The 16765-nt window shown below is 41.5% G+C and overlaps 1 protein-coding gene across 1 annotated transcript in view; it reads left to right on the plus strand.

The window, feature by feature from the left end:
• CDH13 (cadherin 13) overlaps window positions 1–16765 on the plus strand; it is a 445458-nt gene that overhangs the window by 353663 nt on the left and 75030 nt on the right. The window contains exon 8 of the mRNA XM_033069460.2: window positions 9321–9461. Within this exon, the coding sequence (XP_032925351.1) occupies window positions 9321–9461 (141 nt within the window). The remainder of the gene's footprint in view (window positions 1–9320; window positions 9462–16765) is intronic.

Consider the following 16765-nt stretch of genomic DNA (forward strand, 5'->3'; position numbering starts at 1 on the left):
CTGAGCAGCAGTGAAGCAGCAGTGCACACAAACCCTGCCTGCGTACGTGGTCAAGCAGCTTCCCTGGCACTGCTCTGCTCAGCTGGAGGCATTTCAATGCTCTTGACTCAGCTGAACATCCAACAGGATTTGCTGTTTGGTGAAAAGCTGAAGAAAAGCTCTGTGTGGGTCTGTGCTGCCTTGGAATGATGAGGTGGATTAGAGCAAGTGTTGCATTGGAATCCAGGCAGGTCTCAGGGATATAAACTTGATAAATCTAAATTCAGCTCTGCTGAGATGATGGATTGCTTGATGGCAATAGATCATAAAATAATCAGCACTGGGTTTCACTCAGATTCCTGCAATACATTTCTTCAGAGCTGTGTGCTGGAAGTGCAGGCTGGGGGCATAGGGGTCTGTGGTGTCAGGATTTGAGCTGTGCCCTGGTTTGCTGCTTGGTTCAGACCTGGGTTTGCAAGGCAAGAAAAATACGGAAAATAACCTTAAGTTGGAGTGCACCAACTTTGCATAAAATCATAGAATGTTTTGGGTTGGAAGAGAACTTAAAGCTCATCTTCTTCTACCCCTGCCATGGCAGGGACACCTTTCCCTGTCCCAGCTGCTCCAAGCCCTGTCCAGCCTGGCCTTGGACATTTCCAGGGATCCAGGGGCAGCCACAGCTGCTCTGGGCACCCCACCCTCACAGAGAAGAATTTCTTCCTCACATCCAATCTAAATCTGCCCTTCTTTGCCATAAAAAACTTTACTTTTTCCTTGCTCCAATCTCCTTCTTGGCACCTGAAGGAGATAGAACTCCAGGGCTGTTCAATATCCTCCTCCAAAGCTTGCAGGAAACACTTCAAGGCTTCTTGAGCCTGAATCAGACTCAAGGAGGAGCAAACTCAAGCATGGGGAAAGCTGCTGGATGCTGATCCTTTTGTTTCTTTGCTCAGTGGAGGCTGCCCTGCTCTGGAGCTGCAGGTGCAGTTTGTATTTGTCAGTGAAGTCACTGAGAAGTGGCATTGGCTCCTGGCCACAGCTCTTGGGAAAGCAGTTTTGTCCCCAGTAAGGAAGGGGAATGTTGATCAGCTGTTCCTTCTGTAGGAAATATTTACAGCATGGGGTGATCCCCTCCCTGTGGGTCCATGCCTTGGGTTTGTCACCAGTGTCCAGGGCAGTGCTGCACAAACACAGGCACCCTCCTGTGACTGCTGCAGATTTCCCCAGTTTTTATGTGATTACACCTGCATCAAGGCAGGAAGAATCACCTCCATCCTCCTCTTTTGGGGAATTTGGGGACTTTTATCAAAGTGTGTGTTCTGGGATCTTTGTTTCCATGTTTTTGTGTCATGTTTTGGAATCAGCCTCTCACCTTGAGTTCTGGTTTGCTTTGAGTACAAACCTATGGGAACCTGCCAGCTTTTCATTCACACACTGGGCAAGTTAAAGCTTAATAAAAGTGTAAATAAACCTGGGAAGTTCATTTGAAATCAGTGGAGCTGTGCTGATTTATTCTTGCCTGAGAGACTTTTCAGGCTTGAATGCTTTGGGGTTGCTCCTGAGTTCTCCTCTCTGAGAGTTCCAGCAGAACTCCTTTTCTCATCTCTGTCCTGATCCATTTTATCTGACCTTTACACCCTCCACACACTCAGGGAATCCTCTTGGCACTGGGATTTTCATATAGAGATATTTGAAAAGCTGTCTCTACTAAAAGCCATTTGAGGTTACTGTGTAGGAGAAACTTGTCTCTCCTTTCATGTTTTTGGATTTAAATAGACTCATTCCTACCTACAACAGGGACTAGGAATGATTCAATAATTTGCAGCTAATAATTTATTAGGACAACTTTGCCCTCTTTTCTCCTCACAAATTGTCTGCAAACAGATTGTACAACTCTAATATGTTAATAGCTGAAAATTATTTTACCATTTTTTTCAGCAAATACCTTTTGGCCTGTGGATTATTTGAATTGCAAATTGTGACTCTTACAATGAAATATATAATTAACACTGCAAACAGAGCTGATTGGGTGTTGCAGGAGACCACTTTTTATGGAAATATATTGATTTGTCTAAATGAACATTTATTACAGCAACACAGTAATTTGGGAAAAAAAAATTTAAAAAAGCTTTGTTGAAGTAAATATTTGTAATACAGAAGGGAATTCTTACCTTGAGTGCTCCTGACAGCTCCCTTGAGATTTTGCTGGTGGAGACAACCAGAGTGAAAGTCCTGTTGAAAATGTTGAGCTGCTTCTTCCCTTCCCTCATCCAGCCAGGTGTCCTGATGCAGACATTTCTTTATTCTGAGACACAGTTCTTTTCATGTGCTCTGTCCAAAAGTTACCTTTGTAAATGTAATTAGGCATTTTGTGTAGTAGCTGTAATACTTTTTTAGAAGTGTAATAATCAGGACAGGCGAGAATGGTGCCTCCTACACTTGTCAGTCAGATTCTCAATGTCTCCAGCCATATATTCTGCTTTTAGTGGAAAATCCCTTTGAAATCTTTTTGCTTTCTAGCACTGTTGCAGTGTTCAGCATGAAGCTTTGGAAAATGTTAAGCACCAGGGACATGATGTAATCTAGTCCATCCCTGGGGTTTCTTTGGGGTACAGTTAATTAATGTGGGTGATGGAGAGTGTTTTCTATCCAGCACCAAAAATTGGAGTGTAAAGTGGTAGGTTAAGAGCCTCTAAGGAATAGGAGTGGTGCCAGGTACCATTTAAAGCAGAACATTCAGTGCTGTATGTGCAGAGAGGGCTGGAGGCTCTCTCTGGTGCAGGCTCTGGGAAAGGGGGGATTCTGATGCAGGACATGGGAAGCTGTGCCATGATTTCCATGGTTCCTCTCCCAAAGAATCCTGTGGCTGCAGGAAGGGCAGGGGAGCTCCAGCAGGCTGGAATGGCATGGATTGGGCATGAATTGTGAGCTCTGGAACTGTCATGGATTCTAAGCTCTGGATAGTCCTGGATTCTGAGCTCTGGAATTCCCATGGATTCTGAGCTCTGGAATTCCCATGGATTCTAAGCTCTGGAATTGTCATGGATTGTGAGCTCTGGAATTCCCATTAATTTTGAACTCTGGAATTCCCAAGAATTTTGAGCTCTGGAGTTCCCATGGATTCTGAGCTCTGGAATTCCCATGAATTGTGAGCTCCGGAATTCCCATTAATTTTGAGCTCTGGAATTCCCATGGATTCTGAGCTCTGGAGTTCCCATTGTTTCTGAGCTCTGGAGTTCCCATTGTTTCTGAGCTCTGGAGTTCCCATGGATTCTGAATTCTGGAATTCCCATGGATTCTGAGCTCTGGAGTTCCCATGGATTCTGAGCTCTGAAGTTCCCATTGTTTCTGAGCTCTGGAGTTCCCATGGATTCTGAGCTCTGGAGTTCCCATTGTTTCTGAGCTCTGGAGTTCCCATGAATTCTGAATTCTGGAATTCCCATGGTTTCTGAGCTCTGGAATTCCCATGGATTCTGAGCTCTGGAGTTCCCATGGATTCTGAGCTCTGAAGTTCCCATTGTTTCTGAGCTCTGGAGTTCCCATGAATTCTGAGCTCTGGAGTTCCCATGAATTCTGAATTCTGGAATTCCCATTGTTTCTGGGCTCTGGAGTTCCCATGGATTCTGAGCTCTGGATTCCCATGGTTTTGGGCCCAGAGGAGCTCTGTCCCAGCAAGGACGGCTGTGTGTGTTGTTTCCAGCCCCTGGAAGGGGACAGGCAGTGACACCACCCACAGGGAATGTTTGCACACATCAGAGTTTGTTCACAGACCATCGTGGAGTTGTTTTTTCTCTACTCAAGCCCATTCCTGGGGAGCAGACCCTCACTCCAGCCAACAGAGGGCTTGGTGAGAGGAGTGCTGTCTTTGTATTCCTGGCACCTCTCAGAGAGGAATTATGAGTGATTAAGTGGTCTAAAATCAGCACAAGAAGTTACATAATAATTGATGCTTTCACACTGGAGTGAGAGATTTCTGCAGCACTGTTTAATTATGAGGATCAACTGAACTTTTTGCCTGAAAAAGGAAAAAAAAAAAGGAAATTACATACATTGATCTAAGAGGAAAGCTGAAACATACCTTGAGTTTTCAAAAGAAAAGGGTGATTTCAGTATATTTGACAGCAAGTATTTTCCTTGGAACATTGTGATTCTTATTCTCCAAAGCTATTAAAAATTATTATAGTACTTTATACTTCTAGCACAGCTGACATGGAAAATGATATTTTCTGCAAACCATGAGCATCTAGTGAGTGGCTGTTGCAGATCAATATCCTTCTGTTATGAAGGGAAATATCTGTGCCTGGTGAAAAGCAATGTGGGGGCACCAACTTCAGTGGTCTTGTGTCTTTTAAAACAATTAAGTTTTTTTCAAAATATTGAATATTTACCCTCTTCCCTGGGCTTACTTTTTGTAGTAGCCTAACAAACAATAATGATTTAAAGGGTAACAGCTCAGACTAAACCCAAACTTTAGCCACTGTTCTGTCCTAAATGTTGGTGATCTCTGCCTGAGGAGAAATTCTTATGAATATCATCATCCATTTAAGGAAACTCCCTTAAGTGGTGTTAATATTTATATTCATATTTATATTAAAATAAATATATAACTGCCAAGATGCACATGTGTACAGGCTTCTACAAAGTGATATTAATTCAATATCAAAATCTTAATTTGTACCTCAGTCAAAACTTATAATTTTACACAGACTGTTGAAAGTATGCCTGTAAAATTCCTGTATTTCCATGTAAAATGTAACAAAATCATCCATGAACACAAGCCCTATGGTTAGGCCAGCATTATGAAGAATTAAATGTGCAAATTTATCTGTAATTTAGAATAAATGAAAGGCTATGAGGAATTCAAGCCTTGATCCTGTACATTCTATAGATTAAATAGTCACAGATTTCATCATGATGGAAAACAAATAATTCTGGCCAGGAAACCAATTTGGTTCAAACACTTTGAAGCAACTTCTTTCTTTTTTTAATGGCTACTGCTGAAGGGGAAAAATTTAGTCTTCTTTTTGCTTCCAGATATAGCCATGGACTCCACGTCTCCCACGGGTGGTAAATAGATATTGATTTTCTTCATAACAGAAGTACATTATTACAGTGATTAACTATAGACCTCCCTTTATGATATGAAAAAATTGGAAATTGGTGAGCTAAAGAGGATTTATGTTACAGAATAGTTTGGGTTTTCTATTCATCAAACTGTAATTCAAACTCTAAATGCAAAGCCTCAGTGTATATCGCCCTTTTTAAGCAGCAGAAACTGGCATTTAAAATAAATGCTGATATTATAATTATCAAAGCATTATGTCTGTTAGAGCTGCTAATAGTCACTTTGCTTCATTTTTTTTTAATTTTACATTTGTCAAAATCCTGACAAGCATACTCAGATAATGTTAGATTCAATGTTGATATTGTTACTCAACAAGAACATTGATTATATCTTAATAGGACATATTCAGTATGCATTATATGCAATTATCATCTTAAATGAACACAAGCATTTATTTAGCACCAACTGAAATTATTTCAATCCAAAGAATTTTTCTTTCTGGTTAGCATTATATTATAAAGTCATTAGTACCAAATACGATATGGCAGCACACTCCTGATACAGAATTGTGCATAAATACATAGTTTATAAACAGAATTAGAAACACAAGAGTCGAGGCACTGTTGCATCATTACAGAAATACAAATATCCACAGAATAGTCAGAAAGCTCTCTATTGATAATTAGTATTGAAAGGATCCTTAAAACCCTTGTAAGGATTTTGAACATTCTGTGCATTGTTTGCTTCCCAAACACAGTTTGGTTTAATTTCACCAACTTTCTGGGAATTTAGGGATTTATATTCTCATCAATTTTTTTTTTTTTGGATGAGGACTGAAGTACTAAAGGAAGGTTTGGTGCTGTGGTACTGAGTGTCTCCTGTCCAAAATAAGCAATCCATGGGTGTTTTGCAGGGGAGGAATATTGGACTGGGGTTTCCTGGGGAAAGTGATTGGAGTTCTGCTGCTGGCAGAGCCCTGGGTGCTGCTGCAGGGAATCACAGCCCCAAGAGCCCTGAGCCTTCCCTGGTTCCCACCTTACATTCTGAATATTGCACTGATGGTGCTGCCAATTCCAGCTGAATTTGGACAGCCCAAAGCAGGGCTTGGACTGTTCCTGCTGCTGGTGTGAAATACTGACAGCCAGGGCTTGCTTCTCTTCACTCACTGATAGCTTTTTATTGTATTTGTGATACTGAAAGATTAAAAGCCAGCAGAAAGCCATCATCATCATCATCATCATCATCTGGTTTCATTCAGCACTCCCCAAAAGCTCTCCCTCGGTTCATTCCCCTGTGAGTGCCTGCACTCTGCTCGTTCCCCTGGGCTGTGATGAGCTCCTGTGGCTTTGTCAGGAAGCTGAGCTCTGAAAAAAGTGTCACTGCTGCCTCTCCCTGCTCTGGGGTGCTGAGCCAGCTCAGGGCAGCAGGGGACTGGGATCTGATGGCAGTGTTGACTCTGGTGGGGGTGGCAGGGAGGGACTTTTGGAGGAAAGCACTGAGGACACAGCTCACCTCCTCGGCAGCATCACCCCTGCCGTGGTTGAATGACTAAAGGGAAAATTTATGGGCAAAGGAATGGTTCTCCTGCTGTAATTATACAAACCCTCTCAACAGTGTCACACTCCACAAAGTCACAGTAGATAAATAGCAAGCCACACCAGCAGCGAGCTGATGTTCATTTATTAAAATAATCCATTACCCTTTGGAGCTGCAGGTCCCACTTGTTGAGAGCTGGGGCTTGTTTCTGTTGCTAATATCTCACTAAACAAGTGGTATTGATTGGATTGCTTGTGCAAGGCTCTGCTTAGGTCACTTAGGAGCAGGTCTGGGTTTAGTGACAGGCAGTGACTTGGTGGGACATGTCTGAGTCTCTGTGGAGTCCCAAAATGATGCAAATTTTGGGTGCTGCATGTATTGCTCACCTGCAGCTGGGCAGGGATGGGGAAGGAAGGATGTTCTCCTCCACTGCCTCCTTCCAGCAGCACTTATTCCTCACAAGACAAGAGAAAAAGGAGGAAGAACACACTGAGGTCAAAGGTCTGATTTCTGAGAAGAGGGAAATGCTGAGGAGGTGCCATGAGAGGAGCCCTGACCCCCCAGCACAGCCACATCCCTGCAGGATGGGGATACTGGGAGCACAGGGAGCCCTGCCCTGCCTGCAGAAATCCCATTTTGGGTAAATCCCACTGCTCCAAACAATCCCTGCTGCTGCCTGCCTCAGCTGGGCTGGGAGCAGGAGGATTCTGAGAGGTCCTTACAGGAGAAAGCAGAGAGAGCCTCTGATGGGAACAAGCCTCTGCTCAGGGTTTGCATCTGTTAGCAGCTGCTTCCTCCAGCAAAGCAAATATTTGGTGTCACAACGAGCTGTAGGAAGTGCTGCATAGCAGGGAAGTGTGAAGTATTCATAATTATATGAAATACTACTCAAAATTCAACGTTTTTCACATTTTGCGCGAGCTTAAACATTGGACTCCTGTCACAGACATTTCTGCTGCAGTAGATGCAATTTCTGGCATAAATGGGCTTGCTTTCAATAGAAAATGGGATGGTTTTCAATGGAAAAAAGGCCAATTTGTGAGTAAAAATGGGCTTCTTTCTGAGCAAGGAGGCTTGTAAACATGAAGTGATAAATGGCTTTGCACATTTTCCGTACAATAATAACGACTTTCTAATCAAAATAATGAAAAAGTTTCAGCTAGAGGAGGGCACAGAAGTCTCATTCAGCTTTTAATGTGCTTTACAAAACAAATATATGAAAATTGTGGATTTAGTTCCCCTCCATGGTGTGAGTTTGTGCTGCAGACGTGTCAGTAATACTTCTTTGAGTATTTTTTTAATGATGTTATAAATCAAATCTCTGTTCTTGGTTTGCCGCCTTCTGAGATGAATTTCATGGAATAATGTAAGACTTCAGGAAATAGATTTCTTAGGATTCCCTGTGTGGCAGGGCCTTTTATTTCTTAGCAGTCCATCTGTTTTTAGAACAAAATTCGTCTTCTGGCTTGAGTTGTTGACTTTACGTGTAAATATATTGTTTCATAATAGCTGATCTGATGAGTAACTGAGGTGGTTGCTTCTCTCTTGGCCTGAAAATGCTTCAAAATCTATGTACTGAGAACTGGGATCTCCTTCTCACATGCTCTCCAAAACAAGAGATGGTGGGATGTGCCCAGGAGAACATATAATCCAAAATTCTCTATTTGGGAAAAGCTTCCAAATCCCTTGGCTGCAGAACTGGGTGAGCCAAGAGATTGCTCTGCTGGGCTGTGTCCCTGCTGCCAATTCCCTGGAAAAGTGTTGGGTAAAGGCCAGGGGTGATGAGGGAAAAGCTGGGAATTGAGAGCTTGCAGACCCAGTTCCAAGAGGTTCCAAAAGCAGTGGCTTGGTTGCAGCTTTCCCCTGGGATCCAGGTTTATTTTTATTTATTTTGCAGGAGGGTTTGGACAAACCTTCCTGGGTGATGCAATGTTCTCACTGTGGATTCAGAGAGCAGCACTTCCCCCTCTGTGTGCTGTGCTGGGGCTGCTCAGTGGCCTTTGGGCACACAGAACTCACTGCAATGAAATTCCTAGAGAAATCCTTGGCAGAATTCCTGGGAGCCCCACAGGAACAGGTTGTGCCTGGTTCTGCAGCCGGGGGCAGCCAGATAAGAACCTGGACATGGCAATCAGATATCAGCAACATAAACCATTAATGGCACTCTGCACATTTGCTTTGGGCAATAGCTGGAAGTCTCTCCCCTTTTTGGAAACTGCTTTTTTGTTTCTTGCAGTGGAGCAAACTTAGATTACCAGTCTAAATGCTAATGCTCAGAATGGATGGGGTTTAATAAAGTGAATTTATATGTAGATTGTGACATTAGTATTTAATTATGTACATCATAACACTGATGAAGCAAGCTGCTAAATATTGGTGCACTGAAGGTAGAGCTTACTCTTAAAGAGCAAGTATATTTTAATTTCTTACCTCTTTCCTAATCTTCCTAAATAACAGGATAAATTATGTACTGTTTACCAATATTCACCTTCATGCTGGATTGCAAATGAGGTTTGCAGGGTAGCACTGATCTGAGAGAAAGCTGTGCTTGTGTTTCAGTAAAACTGTGATAACAGATCTGTTCTCTCCTATGTTTTATTAGGCCAAATAAAGTTTTTTGGTTGTTTTTTTTTTTTAATTTATTATTTTAATATGAATTTAAAATAGCATGTTATCTCTGTGGTTTTATTTTTTTCCTTAACCCTTCCTTTTCTGTTTTTTGTTCTTTGTTTTTTCTCAGACTATGGAAAGCCCAAAGTATGAGCTGGTTGTAGAAGCCAAGGACATGGGTGGGATGGATGTGGGACTGACAGGCACAGCCACTGCCACCATTCTCATTGATGACAAAAATGACCACGCACCAGAATTCACCAAGAAGGAGGTAAGAGCTGCCCATCTGTTCCCTACAAAACAGTGCAAGTAGTGGTGATTAGCTGCTTTCTAAACAGAAAGATGTTCTTTGAGGAAAGCAGAATGTTTTAGCTTGGTGTGACAGACTTTCCTGGAGCTGCTCTTTTCTTTTATTCACATTAATAAACGTGTGTGCATCAGCTCCAAACCACAGTGCAACCACAAGGTAAAAAATTATGTCATTTAGGGATTGGTTGGCAGGGTGCAAAGCCATAAAATAAATCTGCTGGTGGTTACTTCCTCCTTTTGCTCCTGTGGGGGGCAAGAGCCAAACTGGCTTAAGACTGTGAGCCAGCCAGAGTTTGGGGCTCTGTCATTAAAACCTCAGTCCTAAAAGCTTCAAATTTAACCTCCAGGTGGAGTTTGCCAGGAAAGGATTTTTTTGCTGTAAATTGAACTCAGCTGAAGGGTGCTGGGAAGTTCTGACAAACCCCAAAACCAAGGGCAGGGAATTCCCTGCCTGCACCCCAGACCTCTGCCCTGCCCACGCTGCTCTCTTCCATCCCCTGCATTTCTGGTTTTTGGTATCTGGAGAAAATGAGAGAATTTTCAAAGTTTCACCTAATAACAGCCAGCTTGGATTTTGCTAAAATTTTCAAATTTTCATGGGGCTCTGCAAGCCTTTAAGGAAAAATCCCAAAATATGAGAAGTAAGCCTGAGATCCTGATTTTAAGATAATTGTGGAAGAAGAAAAAGGAAACCTGTTGCTGTAGAAGTTTCTTTATTTAACCTGAATTATACTTTTACCTTTTAAAAATTTGTTTCCTGGTCTAATATTAGCAATTTGGCAATGGATTATATTGAAACAAATTGCTATTGTTTTACTTTAATAATTACTTCTTTGATAAATACAAAGTAAATGAATACCAGATTCAAACATGACAGAGAAGGGTTAAAAAAAAAAAAAAAGAAACAAAGAAGAACAAAGTAGAAACAATGACAATTATGCCAAGGAAATATCTATAATTACATCAGTAAAATGCTTTGGCAATGATGTTTCAGTCACCTGAAAATTGTCATAGAGACACTGATCCAAACCTTTCAAGTACAGAGGTGACAATTAAGTGACTATGATCAAACTATTAATTCCCTTTTAGATCAGGCCTTTAATGCTCTGAAAGCTGTTTCCTGACAACCAATACTTAAAATATCTTTGAAATGCTGTATTTTTTAAAACCCTCTGGAAAATAACAATGTACAAGGACAGCTTGGTGTATTTAAAGATAAGAATTTATTGGATTAATCAATATTAATAGCAATTCATGTCAGTCAGAGTCCTACTTGCTTGACTTTCCAAAGTTGGAGAATTCTTCTCTGAAAGAAATATTTCTAGATTTAATTCTTTTGAAGAAGTCTTTCTATAATTATAAATGTTTGACTTAATTGTTTGGCAATTTGGACACAAAAATTCATGTGCCTGCTTAGTCACAAATGTATTGTTGGTATAAATTTCTGTGGAAATTCAGAAATATTCATAAATTCAGTTCTGTCAGGGACAGTAAAAGACACTTTACATCCTGGAAAGTTTGGGGGTTTAGCATGGAAATTAAATAGGTGTGAAAAGACAGCATTGTCTTGTTTTCTTTGAAAAATCTGCTCTTAGATATTTTTCTTGCAAGTTTTTTCTTTTCCATAGCAGCATTAATGGTTTAATGTGGGTTTGAACCTTTCATTATTTAGAGATGCTAATGACCTCAGAACTCTTCCCTCTGCCCTGCTAAGTGATATTCCTGTTCCATGAAGAAGGCAGGAAAAATCAGCCTTTAATGTGTGGTGCCAACCCCCTTCAGGAGCATGTTCTGTATTTAAAATAAGTGCTATGAGAGCAGGGAGGTGTCTATCAGTTAATTTAATGCCACTTTATTTGCTTTATTCTGCTGAAAGTACTTCGTTGTTGCATTTAAACACCAGCTGCATACCACAGGCTGCAATATTATTCATTAAATCAGAGCTGAAAGAAGAAGAGAATATTTTCCCAGGTAGCTTCTGAAGGAGAAAGCTCAAATTCAGTAGATCTGAAGCTTTGATTCCAGAGTGCAGCTTCTTTTATTTATTTAATTACCTTGGACCCTTCCAGGGATGGGACAGCCACATCTTCTCTGGGCACCCTGTTCCTCACCACCCTCACAGGGAGGAATTTCTTTCAAATACCCAATTTAAATCCACATTTCTTCAGCTAAAGTCCATCCCCTCTTGTCCTATCCCTACCTGACCTTGTGGAAAGTCCCTCTCCTGGAAGAGGGAATGCTTATCCAATAATTCTGTTCTTCCAGCTCCCCTTTTCCCCTCCCTGCACCCCACTCCTGGGCCAGTGTGGGGCAGGAAAAGTTCATCCATGGAGTGTCAGCTGAGCAGCCTGGCTGTGATCCAGCAGAGCAATTCCTTTATTACCTGCAGAGGAAGAGCTGGAGCCCTGGAGGCTTTGATGGCTCAATAAATGAGGTTTTGCTTCGTGGGATTCAGCCCAGTTCATTATTTGCTTACTGCCCTGTCACTCCACACTCTGCCAAAATATCTGTCTTGTTCTGTCTCACATCTACACTTCCTGCTAATAACGGGCTCTGAGCAGTGTAAAAACCCATTCAGGTGTGCAAACAGTGCCCTGCTCCCTCCAGGGGTTTTAATAATTTCATCTTTAACGCCAAATAGAGCAATATTTTAAGACTGCCTCCAAAAATCCCAGGTGAGGTAGCAAGGTCTGCCTTTTAAAAGGTCACAGTGGCTGGGATATTGTGCCAGATTGAAATTGCAGAGACTGAAAATAGAGATACTTGCAAAGTTAGTGGCCTCTTTGTAAAATTTACAACCTTATTTCTATAATGGGAAAAAGTTTTAAAATTAATTTTGTGAATTATTATTATTATTTTGTGTCACAGAGGATTTTGGAGTTTCCAGCAGGGAAAGGCCTTAGGCTCAAATTTTGTTCAGCATCAAGGGATTGCTTATGTGAAAATAAGGAATGAAGCAAAGCAAGGAGCAGGCACAGATTGTTCTGGAAAAGCTGATTCCTGGCTTGCATCCTGCAGGATATTCCAAGTGGGAATGAGCTGGACTGGGTGAACACCAATGGTGCTGAGCATTGATTTCCTACCTAGAACATTCACAAAAATGAGAATTCTTTTCTTGTGTCACTGTAAGAGTGGCTGATAGATCACTGCAGTGTTGTATCCTGCAAAAAAAAAAAGGGATTTTATTCTAGAGTTGATGTCACTGTGGCTGTGGGGTGATGAAAAATTAACAGTGTAGCATCTGCTGGAGCTGGCAAATTCTCCTTTTCTATCTGTTCCTGGAGGCCTGGCTCTGCCCAGATACTGCCTAAGACCTAGGGGAAGGAAAAAATGAGTTTTAACACAAGAAAGATATGGACTTGACCTCTTTCTGTCTTTTCTTCTTCTCCACAAGAACAGTCCAATGAATCCTACTTATTCCATTCCTGCCTCAGAGTGTGTGCTCAAAAACGAGATTCCAAAAACGAGACTCTGTTTGCCTTTATCTTCTGCCCTGAATTTTTAAAACATCCATTGCTGCTCTTTAGTGTGTTATTTTCCCTAAATATCAGATATATTGTCTCTCCTTGGTAAATCCTGCCAGGCACTTGAGAGAGGAATGCAGGCTGTGGCTGAAGGGGATGATTTTTCTGCAGTGCCCCCAGTCCCCACATTTCCTCTCTGCCACAGATTTGGGATTGCAGCCCATGCCCAGGCAAACTGGAAAAGTGGGATTTGTCACAGTGCTCTCACTGGCACATAACTGAGACTTCATTTGGCCAGGGAACAGCCACTCCTCACACAATTCCTCTGTCTGCCTCTTCCAGCCTCACCTTCAATTCCATCCATTTCTGGGACAAAGAAATGTATATCAGCAGAAATAATTCTGTCACACCAGGGAGAACAAGATTAGGGAAAATATTTTTCCTGGTATCATTTTTTTTTTAATATATATGTTCTTAGAAAAGAATTTTCCAATAAAATAAAGATTTTTCCTCCTGTGAACAGAATAAAATTTGTGTAATTTGACAAAACACCACCACAGTGAGACTTGAGATACACTAGAGCTGGGATTCTTCTGTGAAAAATCTGATTTGCTCCCATTTTGAATACCAGCTGATAAATGGTTTATAAAGGAGTAATAAATGACTAATGGGAGCTTTAATAAATGATTCATCAGTTCCTGTAGAGACCTGTGAGCGGCTGGGTTCTTGTCTCCATGATTTATGATGACTTGCAGTGCTGTCCTGGCTCAGCTGTGGTTCCCACTGGGTGTGCAGCCCCTGGAGGACAATCTGCACCTCTGGCTCACACAGGATGTGAGACTGGCACAGAACCATCTGCACAGATTTATTTTGCAGCTCAGACTGTGGAGAAATGGGCTTGAAGCTTTTGAGAGTCCCTGTCTTAATTCTTGGTGTTGGCTAAACTGTACCTGGGAATAAATACGGAGCTCCAAGCAATTTTAAGGTTCCTCCTGGATCACTTTTCCATATTTCTTATACAAAAATGTCTCTTTTAGACACAATGCTTTTATTTTCTGTGGCAAACAGACCCTGGCAACACAGAGCAGCTCTGCTCATTGACTTTGAATGTTTAAACCAAACCAATCTTGTTAGTGTAGAAACACACAGTCACAGGATGATTATCTGCAGATGATTTTATTGCAGAGCTCTGGGAATCAGGGGTACAAACCCAAATCTGACTCCACATGGATTCCAGAGGGACAAGTTTTTATACCCTTTTGTTATGTAACTATATAATGATTATTAAACCCATATTGTTCTATTGTATGCATTGATCTTATCCAAGCATGGATTCTTGTGATTTTCATCATAGAATACCCTTTCTCATGATTCTTATTACGATTAAACAATAATATATTCAATTTATTCTTACATTTAAAAATAATATTATTTATCATATGATGATTACACAGGTGCAGTTTCACATGATTCAATAAAGACAAAGCCCAACATTCATTCCCAGGTCTGGTTCCCTTTCCCAGCCCTACCAGACCCAACCTTTCTTTCCACCCCTGAAACTGTTTTATATAATTCCCATTATTTTAGAAACATTTTTAACCCTACACTATCAATCCCACCTCTCCTTCTGTGGGCTGAGTCCTTCTTACCTTGTCTTGCAGGGAAAATTTTGCCCTTTGGGACACAAAATTAATTTGTTCCTTTCTGTGCAGGACTTCCAGTGAGCTGGACCACACTTTTAGACACAATCATGTTAATGGTGGATGATTCCCCTTCCAGCCCCCTCCCTCAGATCTTTACATGTGCCTGGGAGAGATTCCTAGTGAGAACCAGAGGCAACAGAGCCAAAGCAGTGCTGTCCTGTGACTGAAACCAGCTGGGGAGCCTGGGCAGGGCTGCAGCCTCTCCCAGTCCCTGCAGGGATGGAAATCTCAGTGCAAACCAGGCTGAACAGAGACAGGAGCAGCAGGAGCTGCCAGGGTGGCTCAGTGAGGTGGAGAATAAACCAGTTTGGGTCCTTCCCACATCACAGGCTGCTCTCTCCTTCTGCTCCTTGGAAGGGCAGAGGTGCTGGAGCAGCATCAGCAGCTCTGATGATGATCCACTGCCAGGCTGATAGTTAAAAATCAGAGTTTCATTATGGCCCAAAAGTGATGGGAACCAATGTAAAACTCCAGCAGCCTGTTCAAATTGGATCAAACCCCCCCAGCGCTGATTAGGCAGGAGAAAGAGTTTTGTGGGATGGATAAAACCATTACAGCAAAAATCACAGAATGCATATTGGAATTTCCATTTGGCTCCCAGTTTTGGGCTGTGAGACAATTCCCATGCAGAGAAATCAGAATTCATGCAGAAACTCAACAGAGCAGGGCAAAGCCCCTGCAGCTGTCAGGAAAGTCTGGCACAAAGAGCAGCTCCAGGATGGCTGGGGATCACCACGGAGGAGCTCTTTGGCCACCCTTGCTTTTTTCTAGAGCTCTAAGTACAGCTAGAAAGGCTCCTGGAGCATATCTTAACCTTCAGAAGCCTCTCCACCAGATAAATATTTGCACTGACCTTTTCACTCAGCTTTATTTCCACTTCATCTTCCTGCAGGAGTTCACTAACACACTTGACATAACTCCAAGTGCCCAAAAGTCTCCTCGAAAGCAAATGAAAGATGTTACCTGGTCTATTTTTCATGTGTGAGAGGCAGAATTTAGGAAAGGAAACAAACCAGCAAATATTTTATATTTTCTAAATGAAGACTGTGAGCATTCTGTTGTCACTGCAAAAATGAAATTGAAATTTTTAGCGACTGCACCTTTTCTTCATGGTTGATAATTGGTCTCACCCATGGTACAGTTCAAGGCATCCAGAGTTTTCTGAGATGTCATGACTTGTAGAACAGATTTCAAAATCACACAAATAGTTTAGGAACCTAAAAATCTAAGTAACTGGCATATAGACACCTCCTCTTTTCTTTCCTTAAATCATTTTAGATGTCAATAATTTTTAAAATATTATTGAACTTAATAAAGTAGCTGTAAAGACATCTAGTGCCCACTGGAGTTCAGAAAACTGGATTTAGGAGAAGAGATTGCTTTGATTCTCAGTGCAATTATTCCAAATGTCTGTCTTTCTTCAAAACACTGTCAAATAACCTGGAAGAATGCCCATGATCAAGAAGAAGGTTCATTAATATTTCTTGAGTTGTGTTGTGGTGCTACCAAACTAAGGACATCTGGAAGACTTATTTAAACAGTCTGGATATCTGGATAATGAAATTACCCTTTTTGTTATTTTTTTAAATTTCTTCTTGAATATTGTGTGTCAGTTTTCATCAGAATTAGCTGGCTTGAGGATTCTCATGTGATGAGAAATGCTCAGCACCACTCAGGACTGAATTACCAATGACCTTAACAACAAATACTCTGCTGCAGCATTTCAAGAGTAGAACTTCAGAGAAAGGAAAACAAATGTGATTATTCTGTGCATCGACTGAAACAGAGAGCTCTTCAGCAAAAAAAAAAATAAATAAATAAATAAACCAAGCCAACGGAATAATATTGTTTGGAAGACCTGTACTCATCCAGATTCACACTGTGTGCATAATCATCTGTATTCATGTGGCTTTCAGCAAGCTATCTGCATCACCAGTGTAAGCACTTTGTTCAAGAACTTTTGCAGAATGTGTTCAACACGGAGTCCATGCACTTATCACATAATTAGGGCTGGATACTCTGCATGGCAGAAGCAGCAGGCTCTGCATTTATCTCTGCTCGTCAGGGGTGACTTCACTGCTTTGTTTCTCTCCACCAAG

The sequence above is a fragment of the Catharus ustulatus genome, chromosome 11 (assembly GCF_009819885.2).
Source record: "Catharus ustulatus isolate bCatUst1 chromosome 11, bCatUst1.pri.v2, whole genome shotgun sequence".
NCBI classification, from domain to species: Eukaryota; Metazoa; Chordata; class Aves; order Passeriformes; family Turdidae; genus Catharus; species Catharus ustulatus.